The following is a 21,260-nucleotide window of genomic DNA, read 5'->3' as shown; positions in this document are numbered from 1 at the left end:
CTCAAAACAAAGCATTGATCCGAAATTATAATTTATGGACAAACAACATAATCTGACTTACTTCAGTCCACTGTAAAGGAGCTATATCAAATTGTCTTATGTTAATTGTATAAAAGGCAATTCTTGCTTAAGTCTAAAGAACAGCGTTATAAAGAAGCTTATTTTGCCATCACTTGTAGCTATAAAGACAAAGTTCAAAGCTGCCTACCTTTCCTCTTGAAAAGTTGATTAACTATCATTAGACTGTCTAAGTAGCAGCTATGTCAACCCACCATGGAAAAGAAGGCTGCACTAGACCTGGGACACAGCTGAGAAGAGAAACCTTTGGCACCTAATACTTAAAGACAGTGATTTTACCTTGGAGTATAGGGAATAGTATGAGGCTTCACTTGATTGAAGGTATAGATTAACTTCTGGGCAGCCCTTTGTTGTTGGATCTCCTGAAGAAAGTAATGTTATAAACATTACTTTCATTTTCGTGAAGAATGGGGCCATCAATTTGTCAAAACAAACAAACAAACAAACAAGCAAACAAACAACTGACTGTATACTGTTTACAAATGGGAGATATATCTTCCTCAAAATCTCTTCTTCCTTTCCAAAAGATAACATCAAACCCCATGTCAATCATGCTGAAGACATTCACATGTAAGCAGTGTAACATTTAAGGCACATCAGGCTAGACCACTCAGTGTGCCTTCAGGTCTGAACTCACCCTCAGGCAGAGATGTAACACTGTGCCATCATGAAAGATCTTTTGCCAAGTCTGAACCACCTCTGGCAGAAAAGACTTCACAATAAATACTTGTCCCAACTTTAATACATCATTCTCAGACCAAGTACAAATGACCTTCATGGCCCTCCGCAGACCCCCATCCATCTCCTCCCGTGACAGGACTTGGATCATTGCAGCCATACCACGCTGGGACCAGGAAGACATGCTTTTATCAAGGTTCATAGGTGAACTCTCTTCTAGCCGATAGACCGTCACTTCCTCTCCAGCTTAAATAAAGGGAAGTTTTGTTAGCAGAAGTCACACATTGCAGAAACAGGAGAGATCTGCATTTTGATTTGGTATCTTAAAATAACACACAACTTTACATACCTTTGTAAGCCACACTTTAAAAGAGAGCTTTTTTATCATTACTGTTCACCTGTGTGAAAACTTTCTCAGCCTAAATTTACACTACTTACTACATACATTCCGCTTAAGATCTACTGTGATAACATAAGTGGTCCAAAGAGCTTGTATTAAGCTTCTAAATAAACACAAATTTAAGACCCCCTGCACACTTCCACACAAACAAAGCTCACTGATACTCTGGTCTAAGTAAATCAATTGCATTTGCCACAGCTTTTTAAGTACTTAACGATGGTTGAGCTTTAAAAGTACTTATTTTTAAAGGGTTACCATTTTATCTCCCGTGTATGAACTTTAAATATCCTGAGTGTGGCTCCCTCTGTTTATGCACGTATGTGGAAGGGGAATTTTTAGTAAGACTTGTTTTAAGTTAATCAAGATCCATGGAACACTCACAGTATTTTCCTTGTAATTGTGCTTAACAAAAAAAAAGAAACCAAGAAAACCACATAAACAAGGCAAACAAACACACACACCTTGTAAATTATCGACTACAAAGTTAAAGGGCTAGAAAGTGCCACCTTTTGATGCAAACAGACAGCTGAGTTGTTTTAAAGAGGTGACTTGGCCACGATGAGCCAGGGAAATTAGATTGAAAAGGACATGACTTTCCTTGGAGAAAGGAATCCTAGGAGAACAAGCTAAAGCAAACTAACAAGAGTTTACAGTTTTTGTGTTTTAAACTAAGATTTGTCTTTTTCCTAGAAATTCTAATGTTATTTTTACTGCACAAAATTTCAGATGTTCCACTCCTGCTAATAAAATTTTTCTGAAAGCATAACAAACCTGGTGAACTTTAACTCAGTCACACTCTGTTTCCCTATATAGTTGTAATAGCATTCCTCTCTTGCAGTGTAAGCGAGACACCTTTCTGTTGCCATCATTTGTAAACTAACACAAAAGTGGACTGATTTTTTAAATTTAGCTTTCCTTCTTGAAACTCACATTTGCAATGTTAATTCATAAGAAATAGGTTTACACTAGCAAGTGTGATGAGGTGACTACATCTGCAGATTGGCAAAGAATGGCACAAGGAAGGACAAACTGGATTCAGATTAATGGATTTCCTCCCCGCTCCCAAGTCTACTTTCACCAGTTCGCACAATGTAGATGCTGTCCAATGCCACAATTTGCACATATTTCAATTTAAAATAAAGAAACAGAAAAGCCAGTGTCTTACATAAAAGACAGACACTTGAATAAAGATACTATAACTAGACACATTTTTTAATCGTACATTAATGCTTCATTTTATTATCTTTTGACAATTTAATACCTAGAAAGGTGTCTCCTGCGAGCTTCAAAGATTAGAATGTTCAATATGGTTATAGCTATATTAATTATCTGCAGCAATCTGGTCACAAGAAATCATATGATGCTGCAAGTATCAGCAATTAGTTGCTGTGAGACAAAATTTTCTACCCATTGCAAAGAAGGCGCCTAGATCTCAAGTGTCTAGAGGCGGGGCTTCTGCTGCTATAAGCCAATACTGCACACTAATTTCAGAACTCTCCCAAATGATTTATGTATTATTCCCTACCACTCTTCAGTTACATCACAGTTCTTTTTTCCTTGGTACACTACAAGTCTTCTGTCCCAGGTACAGGAGTAGTGCCCTTTCAACCAATACCTGGTTTTCTTCTCAGGGGATATCCTATACATATATCTACATGTGTGTGTGTGTGAGAGAATGCAGGTATTAAGGTTCAGGGGAATCTTTTTGCTGTCTTCAGCTATCCTAATGATAGGTATAGAGAAGTCAGAGTTAGATTCATCTCTGAGGCTGACAATAATCACATGAATGCCAACAGGTACAAGCTACAGCAAGGAAAACCCCAGCAAATACTGGGAAAAATACCAGGTTCACAATGAAGTCAGTCAAACACTGGAAAAAGTTGTTCAGTGAAGCTGAGGAATCTTCGTTTATAGACATATTCAAAATGCAATTGGACAGGCCCTCAGCAACCTGATCTGAATTGGCCACAGACGTAGTTGGACTAGATGACCTCCAAAAGTCCCTGAATTACTGCATGACTACAATTCTATCCTGGTTCATCTAGTTTAGAAAAGAAGAACTGCTGAAATCAATCCAAGGATATTTTTCAAATGCAGTCTTTAAAAAGATAATGCACCAACTATTTATAAAGCAAAAAACATAGCCAGGAAGCTGGTACTCACCAAAGAGCTGGACTGGTGTAAATGGTATGGTCTGAGAAAGTCTCATTAAGTTGTTTCTTTCAACAGCTGCAAACAACATAGATTTCACTACTATACTGAATAAACAACAAGCTGGCTGAGTTTCAAAAACATCTGGTGGCACTTTACTGTAGTGTACAAAGCCAAGGAGGCTGCAGTGTGATCCTGTGTCAGATCTGATCACCATTCCATCCAGCTAGCAACTCCCCTTTGCATGCCCATAGAACCTCACAAGCATCAGTTGCCACTCTTTTCCCTGTTCATTGATTCCCTTCTTCCAAGGAAACAGGCTCTCTGGCATAGGTCCCTTGCACCCTGGCTAGAAGGACTGCCTCTGCAAGCTCTTCATCCTGCTGCTTCCATGAAAGGCTGCCGCTACTTCCTCGTCCTGCCCACTCCAGTGCAGCAACATTCACACTCTACCAATGAGATGCATTGGCCCCAGCTGCCCTCACTGCCTGTCTCTGTCAGGCTCAGAAGTACCTGGAGATTTAGCAAAGCATCACAGGAAAATCCAAGCTTGCCCTACACAGAGCACTGTTTCCTCATCTGGGCTCCTCACCAAACAACATCCATAACATTATTATATCTCCCTAACTGGCAGCTTACTTCTCAGGCAAACACCTTCAAAACTTCAGAGTGAGTGCCAACTAAACATTTATGGATTTGTCCTCACAATGACTCAGTTATCAGGAAGTGTGAGGGAGATGTGAAGTAAGCCACAAAGAGGGTAAGACTAGAACAAGAAGGCAACTCAGATACTACAGTGCTGAATGCCTAATTTCCTTATTCAATGGCTGAAGAATAAACTGGCATCCAAAGCAGAGAGTGAACTACAGCAGAGCTGTGTTTCTCTGCAGAGCAACCAAAAAGCCCTGATGACAGATTTTTCTAGAGCTTGGACACCATCTGTTCTTCTTTTTAAGATTAATTCTCTGTGTAGAAATTAATTAGAGATTATTTAGCCCAAAAAGAGAGAGCAATGGGGACCCATGACATGCCAACCCATAAATTAGAGTCCTCATTTGAGAAGATATGCATTTCAGACTCCACTTCAAGGCTTGTTTACATATTCTGAATTTAACAGGCACTGGTTAACATGCCTGAATAGTTTTGGAGCATGGACTGAAAATCAAGGTCCTCCCTTGATGCCTCATTAGGAACATGCTCTAGTCACGAAATTAGTGCATAGCAGGGACAAGGATGTGAACAGAGGAGCTGCTAGACCTGTGCCATCTGTCAGACCCTGCCAGCTCTCACTCTAGAGCCTCCAGAAGCATTGTGAAGAGGACTTGCCCCAGCTGCTGAACTTGGGTCAAAAAAGCTCTTTTGGGTGTGCAGAGAGGCAGAACTGTATTTGCCTACACAACGTGATAGCAAAAATAATATGTAAGCAGTATATGGTGCAGGATTTTAGTATCAAACTTTTGGACTTAGTTGGCTAAATTCTATCCTGATCTTCCTGAGGAAAAAAAGAACCCCACACTGGAAACCTCTCAAGACATTTGTCAACTCATATCGGAAACCACTCTCGTCTGTGCTGAAAAGTCACAACCTAATCTCAAATAGCATGCCTGACAACAGCCAAATTAATCACTGCAACAATGCCACGATGTCAGAGAAATTACTCCTGTACACAGATCACAAACCAGGAGGTGTTATTCCCAGTGAAAATCGCATAGTTTTTTGAACTTCATGAGGCGGCTGATGGTTCTGGTTCACCCTAAGCTTCCCTGTGGAGGAAGCCAAGTCCTGCGGGCAGCGCAGACACCTACTGGCCAGCTCCCCACGGTCCCCTCCGGGAACAGCTGAAATCCCAGCCCTGGGGGAACATCTATGAGGACTCAGTTCAGGAAAAGACAGGACTGCAGGCAATTAGCATCCAAATGATTTATTCCCTGCCAGATTTCCAGGAGTTCATAGGTATATAAACACAGATTAAGTAGTACAGGACCAATTAACCGAAGAAAACAGTTACAGAACATACAAAGGAGGATGTGGGAGGTGTGAGGGGAAATGACAGCTATAAACAAATGAGTGCCTCTTCTGCCCCCCGGGAATCAGAGCTCAATTCATTGTTTCCACTGATATTTTGAAAGCGATTATCTACATTCTGCTCTGGATTTGCCAGAAATACCCAGAATGGAGCAATTAGCAGCAAGAAAATAATTCATAATTTCCTTACTGGCATGTTAGGCATGAATTAATACAGAACCCTCTTAGCAGTTGGCAATTCTGCAACTCTTCAAAGTGAAAATCACAGAGGATGACAAGGGAAGAACTAATGCTCTTTTTAATTTGTTAAATTACCCAGCTATCATTCTGGTGCCTCCTGCTTACCTGAGTAGTGATGATGCAGATCTTGAGATGTTTTCAAGCAGGCAAAGATATCTGAAATAATATTTAAAGGATCATTACATTAATTATTATAGCAGAGATAAATGCACGATTTTTTAATTCCTTCCATCACATAGTTTGTCATGAAACAGATTAATCAGAATTACTGTCTCAGCATTCTACAGAGGAGAACTACTAATAGGATTTAACTACGTTACAATACACAGTATATTGGCAGACTTCAGTCATCAATGTAATATAGCCAGAAGACATTCAGGGAAATGGTGGGAAACTTGTGATATTAAACTCAAGGACATGTAGCTTCTCTAAGACAACTACACCTCTGGGATATTAAAAGCACTTTGCTGTCCATCATGCTTCACAGACTCCAAAATGCATGATTTTTCCAACTCCATCCTCAGTCATTAAGCATACCATTAACTATACTATTACACCAAAGTTGTAATAATACTGTCCCGTTAACCCACAACATCTAAAATGCTGTTAAAATATAAACAGTTTCTGTGGTTCAATATTTAACAGGCACAGCTAGATGAAATTTGGTCCAAAAATCTTTGTTTTATAAAAAGTCTTTTTAATAAAACCAAGATTAATGGGTATGTTTCCATTAATTTGATGGAATCACTTTGTTCTATTGGAAAACAATCCTTCAAAATGCCAGACTTCAGAATATATCTATACTGTGCTATTCTTAATTCTGAAAAATGAGATAATCAAAACTGAATCTTCATCAAAATATTTGAACATTACACTTTTCTTCTTGGCGTATTTCATTTGCTCACATTCCCTTTTCTAGCGAAAGAGCTCTTAAATAAAAAACATAAATAGATGTTGGAGGAAGGGCTAGCATTTCCACTGAGTGCCCTTGGTGATTCAAGGTTCCTTTTGCTCTCTTTCTTGCTGGACCCAACTAGTTTTGCTGCATTTCAAATACTGTAAAACAACAAATACGAAAAGGGGAATGGGGGCTAAGTCATTCTTTTTGAGGATGGGAAAACTGGATTTTAATCAAAGCAATGGTACGCTCTAAAGAGTAGCCCCACAACTCACTGTGTTTGCAGCAGTGTGCTTCAGCACTGCAGCGTTTTGTACTCAGCTAGACCCAGAAAGAACAGCCCTTGAAGGGGAGATAAGTCTAAGAGCGACTCGTTTCTGCATCACAGCCAGTCTCAAAAAGAGACAGATGCCCAGCTAACTAGCACTCTGCTTTTGTGGAACAAAGCCATTCCTCGCTATAACCTTGAATTCCTCCACTGGCCATTTCATAACAAATTCAATCCTTCAATGAGTTCATAATTTCAGGGAAACCACACAAACAGAGGAATTACAACAAACCGCAACTTGAAAGGTCAATGATACATTAGGAATTTTATATCACAATCTGTCCTCAGTTATACACCTTGCTTTAACTCAGGAGGTCTCTTAGACTGCCAGGGGTGAAAGCAGCACCATCATCTTAAAGAGTTTCTTCCTGCTGAAAAGGACAACATTACTGGGTAAACTAGAGTAAAAATAGATTCTTTTTTTCCTTTAAGATTTTGCAGTTATTATGAGAAAAGCATGTCCTCATAAAAAAAATCTTTCAGTTTTAAGTACAAACGAGTAACTAACATATGAAACAATAGTTGAACATTTTCCTATAATCCTCCAACTATAGTAAATTAACTTCCTTTTGGATTTTGTACTTCAGAATCATCAGTGTGAGATTTGCAGAGAGGAAGTAAAATGAGTGACAAGCAACCAAAAACTTACTGTCATTTTCCTCTGAAGTTCTCAACCTGTTTAAAAACAAACATTTGATATTTTACTCCAAAATTTCTGTCATTAAAGCTAACACTGGTACTTACAAACAGATGTCATCTACGCGAGGGCAAAACTCTCAAAGGTTCAACCAGTCATCATAAAACAAAATAGCCCTCAGTGCAACTTTGCTCATTGCAACAATCAGCAAATAATCTTCAGTTACTGAAGAACAGCCACATTTTCCTGCATGTTTCTTTCTCTGCTTTATGTTGAGCTGCTCTTACAATTCTGCTCCGCTCTTTATGATGTTTACACTGCAGTAACAGTATCAGTTAAAGAACACTTCGATCACATACAGAATCACAGAATGTTAGGGATTGGAAGGGACCTCGAAAGATCATCTAGTCCAATTCCCCCGCCGGAGCAGGATTACCTAGACCATATCACACAGGAACGCATCCAGGCGGGTTTTGAATGTCTCCAGAGAAGGAGACTCCACAACCTCTCTGGGCAGCCTGTTCCAGTGTTCGGTTACCCTCACCATAAAGAAGTTTTTCCTCATATTTATGTGGAACCTCCTGTGTTCCAGCTTGCACCCATTGCCCCTTGTCCTGTCAAGGGATGTCACTGAGAAGAGCCTGGCTCCATCCTCATGACACTTGCCCTTTACATATTTATAAACATTAATGAGGTCACCCCTCAGTCTCCTCTTCTCTAAGCTAAAGAGACCCAGCTCCCTCAGCCTCTCCTCATAAGGGAGATGTTCTACTTCCTTAATCATCTTCGTGGTTCTGCGCTGGACTCTCTCTAGCAGTTCCCTGTCCTTCTTGAACTGAGGGGCCCAGAACTGGACACAATATTCCAGATGCGGCCTCACCAGGGCAGAGTAGAGGGGGAGGAGAACCTCTCTTGACCTGCTAACCACACCCCTTCTAATACACCCCAGGATGCCATTGGCCTGTTGTTCATTTTTCAGTCAGTGCTGAGATGTATTCAGAGCTACATACGCCATTACAATTGCTTGCTCAAAACCAGACTTTTTAAACTGATGGTCATGTGGATTAGCATCAGCATTAACCTTAGAGCAGTCTTTGTTACAGAAGACAGCGGATATGATTCACCTCACAGACCAGAGAGATCCAACTGAAGACAACAGGCTAAGTGACAGAATCAGGCCACTCAACAGCCTGTAAGTCCTGCTGGTAAGTATGCAGTTTACCTACTGCCTATAAATGACTGGGTAAAAAAAAAATCAAGCAACCAAACACAGGATGGGTAAAAAACACAGCATCTTTTTTCCTCTTCCCATAGTGAAATCACACGGGATGTGACAGCTTTCTCGTGTCTTTTATTTATTATAGCCACAGTGTTACTCAGTAAGAGAGATATAAAAGAAATTTATGAAAAATAAGAAAGAAAAGGAAAAGGGACACAGAGACAGCACTGCATGTGGAAAAAATACCCCCAATATTAAGATAATGATCAATCAAGCTGGAAAAAAATCTAAAGACCCACAATAAAACTGAAAATACTTTTTAAATCAGTATGCTTTCACTAAACATAATTAAAGCTTAATAACTATTGAAAACCCATTAAGAAAACCAAGCTAAATATTTTATAAATGTGCAGACCCAGTACAAAAGAGATTAATCAGAGAATGAGAGAAGCTTTCAGGAGCTGCTAGCATTTTAATTATTAAAAAAGGAAACATGTAATTTTCACAGCAAAAGCAAATGCAAGTTTTCATGCTTACTAGATTGGAATAATGGCTAGTTAAAGATGCGATGGTGATCTTAGTGATTGAATTAGAAAATTGGATTATTGTTAGAATAAAATTGTTTAAATTGATCTCCTTTATCTCCATTAATAAGGCTTCATTTAAAGGAACATAAACAGACTGAATTGCCTTAACTCTTTGTTTCACATAAATTTCTCATCCTAAGTATACTGCAGAAGTGGAAACCTGCAGAACGTACAGAAGTCTTTTTCTAAAAGCATGTGATTAATATCTTAATTTACTAATAATACATACGAGGAGTTCCTGTTCAGATTACTTTTCTTGGTAGCTCCAAATATGCTATCACTCAAATTCTGTAAAGAAGAGAGATACTTTTACGGGTAAAATCTGAACATAACTGTCATATACACATTGCACAACTCAAAAAGGTACACTCTTGAAAACACTTATTGTTATACTTATTGTCAGCATGAATAATGACACTGACGGGCAGGTGAATCACAGCACTGCCATACCTACACTAGAATGGATCTAATTTGCTCACATTACAGTTTTCCATGCTGTCTCCATACATTTGAATAAAATACTGAGGTACCCACCTATATCTCAATACACTCACAAAACCATGTTAAAGGTCTTCTAATATGGACAGTATTAGAGAACTCTCTTTGTATTGGAAAATTCCAATCTAGGGATAGGCTTTACAGTTGTTCAAAATAAAATGCACCCTAAACCTCTGTAACAGAAGGTAACAGACTGAGCAGCTTTCCAGTGATATTGAGTTCACATATTTTCCAGGTCTTATAGTTAAAGAAGTACTCAAATAGTCTTCTAAACTTCCAGCCATATTAGGGAAAATTGGGCCAGCCAGGTCCTCCTAATGTGCTAGTCAGAAATGGGATTGTTCTTCTGAATAGTAGTCAGGAAGATTTCAATCTTCAAAAGAAAAAGAGGCCCCCAAAAAAGTTCAAAGATTACAAAGTTTAAAGATAAATTAACTAAAATTCAGCTTTGATTATTATCTGAAACTTAACTGACAATTTTTTTATTTCACTCATATTTCCACCTTGTAACTTGCTTTGCAGGTGAAAGAATCTTTGACAAAACCAAAACCTTCCTACATACACCCTTGCTTTGCTCCCTGCAACCCATCAGGAGGGATTTCTGAACCACTGGTATTCAATGGGTAAATCTGAGAAGCACCACTTCAGGAAAAACACATTTCTTTAAAATTTATCATACTCCAAGTGGAACAGTTGGATGCAGCAACATTGTTACATCTCAGCAATATATATAAACTGTCATAACCCAGACAGGACTTAAGGACAGGCATAGCGACTCAGTGGGTATTGGAGGCTGTATCTTGAAAGACTAAATAATTTGAAGTTGGCATTCTGGAAGTGACTAGTTTCAGCCTAACTCCAATCCTGTTGTAATCAGTGGAATTTTTCTGAGAACTTTAAAAATCCCAGCCTTGAGTTTTAACCAAGACATCAATATGAGTTTTGAAGCATCAGATCACTTGGTCCCTTCACACAATTTCCCTGACTGTACCTTTATTTCGCTTATCTGAAATCTGTTTATTGACTTAGACTCCAAGCTCAGGTTTTACAGAATACAAAATCAGTAAATGTACTTCTATTTTTTTCTCTCTCTCCACTCTTTCATACACAAACCTAAATTTTAAAAATTTAGATTCAAGCTCTCTTCCACGGTATTTGGGATTCAAATTCTAGAGCACTCAGAACAGCAGATCTGAAATGATCTGGTTTATTTTTATTCCTTAAAAAAAAAAAAAAAGGCAACTCATAGCATTTACAGTGAAAAATAAGATCACTACTTTAGTAATCAAGAGTGCTATAAGTGAAACAGGCAAGGAAGGGTGCTGTTGAAAAAGGAAGAGGAAAGGATTATTTCACAGTTCCTTTTCTTAATTTATTCTTTGTTAATTTCCTTTCATACCTCTGAGATACCCCTAAGTAATGCAGTGAAAGATACATTTTCTTCCATTAGCTACACCATTTTAAAACAGATAGAAGTTCTATAATCCAGATTCCTGCCCCCAGTCTTCAGGAAGTATAAACTGGTCTAGCTCCAACGAAGTCAATGAGCCTATGTTGATCTACACAGGCAGAGGACCTTTACATTACGGAGCTGCAAATTAATTCTGAAAAATAATAAGATATGGTGTTTATAAGCCAGTGGTTAAGAAATCTAAGCTTTGCAATTATTATTATTTAACAACACCTGTACAAGAAATAACTATCACTGTGTGATAGATTAAGAGTTATGTAGCAAACTTTCCAAAATTTAATTCACTCTGCCAACCAGTTCTGCCCACAGGTTCAAGACCAAGCTGTGTGCTCACTCATTGCCTAATGAAACATCAACACATGTCATTTCTAACCAACTTCTTCATAATAAGAGCCACTCTGTGATTCAATAATTTCATATCCTACTTCCATAATCTCAATAGAGTGTTAATAGCTTTAAATTATTCATTTATTCCCACACATGCGCTGAGCCAGCAGAAAAGTTCCTCATCTCTCAAGACATATTTCATGACAAAGAACCTATTGTGGCAAGTCCAGGAACGTCAGTAGATTTACCCTGGGCTCATCCCAGCCAAAGCTATGGGCTAGGATGTGTAATCTTAGGTCTTACCTCTCGAGAATGCCTCAGGTAATCACAGAATGGTATGGTATGCCTACCGATGTCTTGATTTTTCATTTTCTGGTGCATGCAACTAAGACGTTCCAAACCTAGCCAAAACAGCAGGTGTCAGCTATTTTCAGACTGTAAAAGAACAGCTCTACTGCTACAAACTAAACACCTATGCAGTGCTATAAAGTAAACACCTATATACCATATTGCTCCAGCAAATGCATAATGGCTTATAAAAGCAGTAACAGAATTTCATAGGGTTAAAACAGACTGTTCTCTTTCTCTGTCAGCAGATTTCAGAGGAGTGCAGTCCTTCTCAGACCATGCTGTGCTGAGTCACAGCATTCCTTGGTGCTTCTCCCAGCAGTTTGCAGGATGAACCCAGTGAGCCACATCACAGCAAAGCTGAAGGATAAGATGAACTATGCAAAGGATTTCTGAGAATGAAAGAGCTGGAGAATTACTAAAAGAAGAGTAAGAATGTCATTCCCTTTTCATTCCAACAGAGATGACACAGAATTTATTTCTTCCCTTTGGAGGATGTGTTTCTGAGCAATGAGTAATGAATAATGCACGCAGAAGATCTGCCAGCAGATACAGTATCGCAGCACTGCCTACGAGTGGAAATGCCCTGAGAAATTCACAAGAGAGTTTATTTTTGCAATTAGCCAGGATGCCACTTCAGAAGACACCTCAGGAGAGGAGACAAGGATATCATCCTCCTTGCTTCCCACTTATTCCTGAGGATTAGTACTATTCTATCTCCCACGCAAGACAGGCAGCACTCATGGAAAGATTTATCTGACCCTTCCATCCAACCCATGCCCCTTTTGCCTCTGCAATGGCACAGTAAATAACCAAGTCACGTGTGCCTGCAATCTAATTCTAATTCTGTAAAAATTATGCCATGAGGTGAAAGTGGTGGATGACACTTTGAATTTGTGAATTTTTATTTACTGCTTCTTTTTAAAAGCTGTTCTGAAAGTCACCATCTGCAAAATATCACATACTTAGCTGTTTGAAATTAGACACGGTGAGCCAGTTCTTGCTGTGTTTCTCTTGCTCATCCCAGACATTGATCTCCGCAGGCTCTGAGCTCACTTGGGTGTTCTGGGGACAATCATCCACTCTAATCACCTGGCAAGACACAGACAAAACAACACTCAATTTATAGGACGACTAGTACCTCTGCAGTTCCTCTGACAGCATATCACGCGGTCTTTCAGAGCATCGCTGAAATGCCAATGACTGAACTCGCTTCCAACTGAGAAACAGATTTTCCCATTTTTGTTACAAGTTGCAGAAGACACATTGCTTTTGTCTAGTAAAAACTACTGATGAAAGATCTAGCACAACAGCATTTTAAAACAAGTTTGGAGTCCCTCAGAATACCTTGAGGTATTAAGCCTCAAAGTTCAAGTCTAAGATCTGTTGCTGACCTGAGCATCTTATGTAAACAAATCAGTCTTCAGCTTTCATCTCATTAAACAGAGATAACTCTTTCCAGCTGACAGAGATCCTGGGAATCTCTTTATAACTTTATAAATAGATTTTTATATATGCACACATGCATACAGTTACGAAAGCTGCCCCATACATATGACACAATCGATATACTGTCTGCAATGTGCTAAATGTTTGATGGATTCAGAGAAAACACTGCAGGACTCTTGTAGGCAGGAGACAACATTATGAGGCCTGACTTGCTTGTTTATAGCTGCACACCACCTTGATGTGGCTCACCACTCTGTCAGTCTGTCCTAGATCATATGAAGTCCTCCTGCCAGCTAAAGTGCAAGGACTGTTTCCTTTCTGTGTAAAAGCAGTAACACCCCTGCTATCCTAACTAGCAAAGTCCATTAGACTTCAATACATTCAAAACTGAAATCCCACACATACAAACAAAAGGGAAATTAAACCAAAGCCCGACACACACAAAAGACACCCCAATTTGTGTGCAGCATTTTAAACGTATACATTTTCAACTAAACCACACCGCAGAACTGCTCTTAATGAATGAAAAAGACAGCTATGGGACGTGATTCTCTTGCATCTGCACATACCGGCACCTGAAGGGGGTTTTGATTCTTCTTTCCTCTCCCAGACTTTCTGTCTCTGTTTTCTCGTTTTGCTTTTGTTGCCTCACTGTGGTGGAGCTCACTGGATGGTAAAGACTCTGTGGGAAAGAGTCAAAAAACACCATTAAGCTACAGAGGTTTTGTTTACTAAGAGAAGATCTGATAAGACTGAGAGTTGGCAGATCTCCAAAGCAAGCTGAGAAAGACTTGTGACACCCAAAGCTAATAGTCACGCAGTTCAGTGCAAATATGTGCACCATCACAAGATATAAAATAACAAATGTTATCCATCATCTCATGCTATTCATACTTAGAACTGGAACCTGCTATATTTTAGCTGTTAGTAAGCAAACTTGGTGGTGGACAGAGTGGGTTTTAAACTGGCTATAAAAACGTATACCTCTTCACACTCCATGCATCCATCTGACCTGTGGTACTGCTAATGTATCTCTTAGGGATTGTGTAATTTATTTTGGCTCCTGCAACTATTGCATTGCATTCACAGGGCAGGAGACTTTCCCAGAGTAAGCACAGTCCCTCTGCCACCCCAACTGCGTAGCCACAGCCATAGGGATCCCATGAGACAGGGAGAATCATGGTGGCTGACACACAGGTGTGGTGAAGCTTGGATACCAGGCACACTTCAGAAATTCCCTACAGCAGTCAGACCCAGCACAAAAAAAGTGAAGGAGTAACTCTGGACTTTCTGCTAGTACCCTCAACTGCAGCTAATACTTCCTGGGTGCAAAGAAAACATTTTTATAATGTCTTGGGCTCCCCAGTAAAAGATACTGTATAGGTGTAGTGTTTTGCAATTACCACCTATGGCCTTGCAGGTTTTCCCTCTTTTCTCTTTCTCAGGGGACTGTAAGCTGTTGCTCCTGCAGAAACTCCATTGCCTCCAGAGTGGGCTGATCCAGAAGGAGGTGCTGCATTTCAGCTTGTTCTGAGAGACGATGCTGCTGTGACATGACCTGTCCGAGTTGTAGGAGAAGGACTTTGATTCTCGTATTTGGACATGCTTGGGGGGACTACCCGTGCAATTACAGTCGCTGTTATAGGTGGAATGTATGCACAGGGCCTTCTTTTGTTTCTCCTCTGAGCTGAAAACTCCTTTTTCATCACCTTCAGAGAATCCCCAGTTCACATAACCACCTTCAGTTTCTTCCCTGTCATCGCAGGAGGGTGCTGCACTCTCTTCAATATCCAGCGATGGCTGGAGACCAAAAGGGTGATCAGCCTCTAAGGCATTAGTCTTTTCTGATGGCAAATGAATAACAAAGTCTCTCTGGCTCCACTGATAATCTTCCGGCTGTTTTTCAATGAGGCTGACGCTCTGCAAGTTTTGCTGCACCACAACGCTACTTTGCAGTTCATCTCTGAATCCTTCGTCCCTGTACTTGGTAGGAGTGCTCAAAAATGACAAATTTAAGGTGACATCCTCAGAGAAAGACCCTCCCTGGTGGTCAGGGGGCACCAGTAAAAATTGTCCATATCTAGGGGTTGACTTAGTCTCAGAGGATACTCCTGAAGTGAGTGTGTCACTTTCTATTTCTACCTTTTGAGAGCTGTCTTTTACCACCTTGTTACTTTCCGTCTTCAATACATAGTCTTTGCACTCTGATGGCCACTGACTCCTTACCAAGCTCCGTAAGAGGGAGGGTGGCATGCTGTAGTAGTGGTACTTCTTGTCATACAAACACTCCAGGCTGTTCAAGGTCTTGGAATAGAGTGCATTGCTCCAGCTATGGGGCAGCTTCCTACAGGTTCGATGTTTTGTGTCAGCCAGTAAGGCTTCTTCCACCTGCAAGGTGTCTACAGCTGAAAGAACTTTCAGGATGTCCACTGTCAAGGCAGACAGGTCTTGCAAATGTCCTAGCTGGCGCTCCAGGGAGAATAAAGACTCCTTGATATAAAATACTTTCTCATGCACTTCTTTAAGCTGCAGAAACATCTCCTCCACTCTAGGTGGAAAAATAAAATATAATTAAAATATCAAAACACAGATCTTCACTTCCGTTTGCCAGATGATGAAGGAAACCATTAACACATTTCAAAAAGTCAGTGTTTCAAACAGTCCTTTTTTTTTTTTTTAATGCTGACTTCCTTTCCTATGCATATCTATATTTGACAAAACCCACCCAGACAACATGTCATTCAGATTACTGGGCCAACAGCCAGTGACTTTTAAGGAAACGGGCTTTTTTGCTCAAGGAGTATCTACTTTAAAAACTGCTGTTTTCCTATTAATGTCCATTCCTTGCCGTAGAACTACTAAACCATGGACAGCAGGATACAGCTTTGGAAACGCTGCATCGGCTATTGCTGTAAATGTAAAATTCTACGAAGTATACTTTTTGTCAGCCAGTCATCCTGCTTTTCTACATTTCTTGTGCAAGCATGAGAAGGACAAGGCTCACACAAATCTACAGATACTCTTGTATTTCTCAAATACTGGAAACTGCTGGGAAAACTGGGGTCTTCCCAACAACCTATCTGGCCTCTGGGAACAGATTCTGTATATCTGATGCCATCAATTATCTTCAGGTAAAATTCAACTGCCCAAAAAACAAACCCTTTTTTAATGGTCTTCAAATCCACACTGAACAGTGCAAGAACTTCTTGACCTGGAATGATATCATTCTAACCAAATCATTACCTTCATGTTTCCTGAAGATACTCTCTCTGGTGCTCTGTCACTAAGACAATGATAAACTAGCTGCAGGCCATATGCAAAAGTTGCTCATTTCCTTTGTCACTGAGTAACTAAAAGATGTAGTATTTAACCAACAGCTGAATAAAATCAAGGCTAGTGTTCCAAAATATATTATTCATCTAAATTAATTTCTTGTATTAATGTTATGTGATGCTGTGAAGTGTTTCACCTTTGCACTCAGAAAAAAATTCCTTTCCAGATCTATATTTATCCACTAAATTAAATCTTCTTGCCATAATAGATTCTGCAGCTTTTGAACAAAGCGACTTATTTTATTTCTTTTGCAGGGGACATTCACTTTGCTTGTGTGTTTTGTTTTAGTATGCAGAAAATAACATTATGCACAGGGAAAGATTAAGAGGCTATCTTTCTCTAGGCAAAACAATTTTATTAGATGAGATCAGTATTGGCATTCAGTAAGGCTTTTTATAGTGCTCACTTTCTTTAACTCTTCTCATTAAACTTAATGGCAACTTTGCCATTGATTCTAATAGAAAGCTAAATTAGGACAATACTGAGAGTTCTGAAACCCCGTTGACAGTTGTGTATTGACATTTTGCAAGCCAAGACACTACATTGCAGGTAATGCTACAATGGTTACATGGTTATTTCTGTAAACAGCAATTATACTCAATCACAAGTAATACTCTCACAGTGTTTGTACACTGCTAAGCCTTTAAATAAAAATATCTATTGTATGCCGTACTCTGGCATGTTTTCATGGTGCTACCTGGTCTGCAAAAGTGAAACTGAGCAATACCTTACTGTAGCCCTTTAACTACCTGCACACTGCACATATCTGGGGATGCAGTTCTGCCAGCAAGGCTTCCCAGATAGGCCTGCCATGCACTTCAAACAGATAAACTACATTTCCATCAAATTAGCAAGGCCTATGCATGTTATTGCTTCTCATGTTCACAGTGGCCATAACCTATTTCAAAAGCATTAGCTTATCACAGTCTTTTTATATGACAAACGTATAGAAAGAGCACAAATCTGCAGCAAAACACACCTTTCTGTTGTCAGACGGATCCGTTCACTGTCACTGGAGCTCAGGCTTTCATTCTTCTCATGAAAATATTTTTCCACACACTGTTCCTCAAAGTCATGGAGTTTCTTTAACTCCTCTTCACTCAGGTATAGCTCTGAACAAAGGAGGAAGGAGTTGGTATGAAGCATGCTGACAAATGCAATTGTTTATAAGCATCCATGAGAAAAAAAACTGTCAGAACAGGTTTCCCCTCCTCCCTTGACAAGAACGAATCAGACCTAACTCCACAAATTTGGGGTTTTGCATAGAAACTCAACATGTCAAATACCTGTAAACATGTTTTTCATCTTTCCTTAGGGAGCAAAACCACACTGATAAAAATTCCAGTGCACTCCCTTTTAAAGCCTGAATAGTACATACCTAAATGGCTGCTCATAAAGACATATTTTCTCCCAAAATTTTTCCTGTATTTTGTTATACAGGTGTGACTCACAAGATATAGATACGTAAGACTTACAAAGATTTCACTACAATTTGCTCCAGGCATTCATTCAGGACTAGTCACCTACAACAATTACAGTCCTTTCAGCTACTCAAAGCTACAAAGCTTTTTTTCACCTAATTGCTTCACATGTTCATATGTATAAAATATTAAACAAGATTACTGGGAAAAAAAGAACATATTCAAAAGTTAAAACTCCACAGCTTGGGCCGCTCGTGATGTTACTCTTCTAGCACACCAAGACTTCTGAGAGAACAGACCGATTATAAGTCAGTATGAAGAAATGCATACGGTGGAAAGCTGCTTCTCTGATCCAAATGCCACATCTTCCAAGCTCCTTTTCTCTTTCCTTTTTTAAAAGTCCTCACTGTACTTGCTAGGGGGGTACCTGTGCCAAGTGACACGGCAGTGTTTGCTACAAACGTGTAGTACTCGGCTGCCACACACAGCTCAGCAGGGAAGCCCCCCGCAGTGTTCTGGCGTCCCCCTCTCACTCCAAATGAGACATGATCACCTCCCAGGCTCTTTTCCCCCTTAACCCGTATGTGTTCTTGCCTCCAAGATTTTACTCTCTATTATCTTGGTATTTTCATTGATTTTCCACGGGGTGGCACTGGATCCTCATTGCTAAAACCAGTTAATTATAACCACACCAAAATTGAAGTAGAAGAAACTCACCAAGCAATGCATAGGCATATAGAAAAGGGACACAAAGGTACCTAAGCAGGAAAAAAGTCTCTTTCTGAGAGAAACGTAGGCAAGGCATGAGCTCTCTTCTATCCCAAGGACTTTTAGATGTGCTAAGCAGTGTTTCGGTTTTCTTTGTGCCTAATGCACCTTAGAAGAAAGACACCCTCTATGCTACATCAGTGACTTACACTATGCACGCATATGAAATAAGCAGTGGTACTTCAAAGGCAGGCTGATGTATCCCATCATGATGGAGGAGCTGAGCCTGTGAGCAGCAGTAAAGCGGCTCAGCATTGATAAGTTAAGCCCATTTTTTAACTCTGTAACCACCTGTGAGCATGCCAGATATCTTCAGGGATTCATGTTCAGCAGAGAAAATCCTAAGTGAAGCATAACCTAGGCAGGGTCTGCTCACCTTTGTTATTAGGTATCAAGGATGTATGTTGCATCAAAAAGGACGAGGCTGTATAATACTCTGCATCAATGTTCCCCAATGTTTTTTTAGATAAGGTTACAGAGGCCAGCCTCTCCTTTTCCCTATTCCCCTGCCTCACCCCACCACCACAAAGCCCCACTATTGAGTATTCATTCCCATCATTCCCATTCATTACCATCCTAATGGTCCCCTCCATGCAATGGCTAGAGCTGGTAGAGCTGCAGGAGCTGGAGACAATGGGACAGGGAACTGGCATCGCCTTGAAAAGGAATTAGGAAGAACCCTGGGATGGTGAAGTCCGGGTTGGGGAAGGTGAAGGAGGTGGGGTTAAGGTGCAGTGATGAGCCAGTGCACAAAGAGAAGGATGCAGTAAGGAGGTGGGAGGCCCCTGTGATCTCTCTGTATCTGTCATCACTGGGTCTCCTCTGTCCTTGGGCTCTGCAGCTACTTTCTCTGGGCAATTAAAAAGGAATTGTTGGTCTTTTCAGGACAAAAGTACAGAAATGTATACCTCTAGTATCGTTTATTTTCTTTCAAAATAAGGCTACTCTACTCTACAGAAAAAGCTGCTGTCACTTTATTTCAGCTCAGAGTTGTGATGTATTTTGACTGATGCACAGTATGTAGCAGAGCAAAAGCCAAATACAAAGCAAAGCATTCCCCTAGCCACTTTTTCCTAGAGGAGTTCTCAGACAGGCAGGTTAAATTCAGTTTTGAAAATAAAAACAGCCTCCTACCCAGAGAATCTCTTTTGTTTTTTTTGGAGAAGGAACTGAGCTACAAAGCGATGAGAGGCTGGCAAAACATTCCTCATCAGCTATTTCTTTCAGTCCCCAGCTTAGCTCTGCTTACTTAGTCCAACGTCACCTTCCTCTTGATCTAGCTCATTTGGGGGCCGATGGTGGAAGATGCGGTTTATCAGAAGTCCAATGTGGCTCAGGAGGATGAAAGGTGGAGGCAGCCATGGCTTCTCATGGTAGGTCATAATGTAGCGGTATCGGTTATACTTCCAGAGCTTGTTCGATATGGATTTCAAATCATAATAAACATTACTGAGAAGAGAGATAGAGGAGGAAGGAGGGTAAAACACTCCTGTGAGGAATACTCCCAATAAAGCACAAGATGCTTGTCTACAGATCTAATTTGACACTGAAAAAAGGTCCCATCCCTCCAGTGAGGTAAATCAGCTTAGCAACTTCCATTTAACAAAACAGCAACATGTGCCTGCAGCTAGTGCACTGAGAATGAGATCTTCAAAGCAGCCTAACGGATTTGGAGATACTATTCCCATTCACATTAATGGGAACTGGGCAAAAAGTATCCCTGAAGTGGCTTTGAAATCTCAGCCAGATTATTTAAACTTTAATACATAGCTTAACTGAGAATTCAGCATTGTCTGCCTCTTTGGACTGGATTAAATGTAGGAGTCAGGCGAAGGGAAGAGTGTTAACAGAACAGTTCTGTCGCTCTTCAGTGCACTTCCCCCTAAACAAAATACTCGCTGCAAAAGGCAGCGACACAAGCGATTCTTCTGCAGTGTACTCTTTGGAGCCGTGATGTTACTAAACATGACTGTTGTTGCACTGAATAATTTCGCGTATCTGCTATCATATAACCAAGTACAGGAAAGCGACTTTGTGGTTTCTGGCACTGTAATTTCAGTTGCACCATCATACTACACACCCAGCATATAATCACAAAAACATCAGCTTTGCTTCTGGGAGCACAATTAAATATACTGCTCATACCCATTTTTGGTCCCACTTCTGGAACAATCAAATCACTAGGCAGAAGATTTAACATCTCATCATTGCTGAAGGTTTAAATCTAGAAATAATTCAAATTACAATTTCACAGCTGTGTATTAAAAAAAAATTGTCACCTTGCCACAATTTCAGGAAAGGGATTTCTAATTGGAAGTGGGAATAGAATGAGTTTTGATCATTCAGTTTTCTTGAATATTAATCACTATATTTCTTAATTTGAAATTTTTTTTAACCTACAGCT

The 21,260-nt window shown here is 40.0% G+C and overlaps 1 protein-coding gene across 1 annotated transcript in view; it reads right to left on the bottom strand.

The window, feature by feature from the left end:
• TRPM6 (transient receptor potential cation channel subfamily M member 6) overlaps window positions 1–21,260 on the bottom strand; it is a 74,090-nt gene that overhangs the window by 8,831 nt on the left and 43,999 nt on the right. The window contains exons 23-34 of the mRNA XM_068422923.1: window positions 20,106–20,305; window positions 17,647–17,779; window positions 14,738–15,882; window positions 13,904–14,016; window positions 12,851–12,977; window positions 11,841–11,938; window positions 9,471–9,529; window positions 7,448–7,473; window positions 5,678–5,728; window positions 3,320–3,385; window positions 716–1,002; window positions 358–440 (exon numbers count right to left, since the gene is read on the bottom strand). Coding sequence (XP_068279024.1) covers window positions 358–440; window positions 716–1,002; window positions 3,320–3,385; window positions 5,678–5,728; window positions 7,448–7,473; window positions 9,471–9,529; window positions 11,841–11,938; window positions 12,851–12,977; window positions 13,904–14,016; window positions 14,738–15,882; window positions 17,647–17,779; window positions 20,106–20,305 — 2,388 coding nt within the window. The remainder of the gene's footprint in view (window positions 1–357; window positions 441–715; window positions 1,003–3,319; window positions 3,386–5,677; window positions 5,729–7,447; window positions 7,474–9,470; window positions 9,530–11,840; window positions 11,939–12,850; window positions 12,978–13,903; window positions 14,017–14,737; window positions 15,883–17,646; window positions 17,780–20,105; window positions 20,306–21,260) is intronic.

This window comes from Nyctibius grandis, chromosome Z (genome assembly GCF_013368605.1).
Source record: "Nyctibius grandis isolate bNycGra1 chromosome Z, bNycGra1.pri, whole genome shotgun sequence".
NCBI lineage: Eukaryota > Metazoa > Chordata > Aves > Nyctibiiformes > Nyctibiidae > Nyctibius > Nyctibius grandis.
Note: the sequence above shows the minus strand (reverse complement) of the source record. Positions and strands in the feature narration are given on the sequence as shown.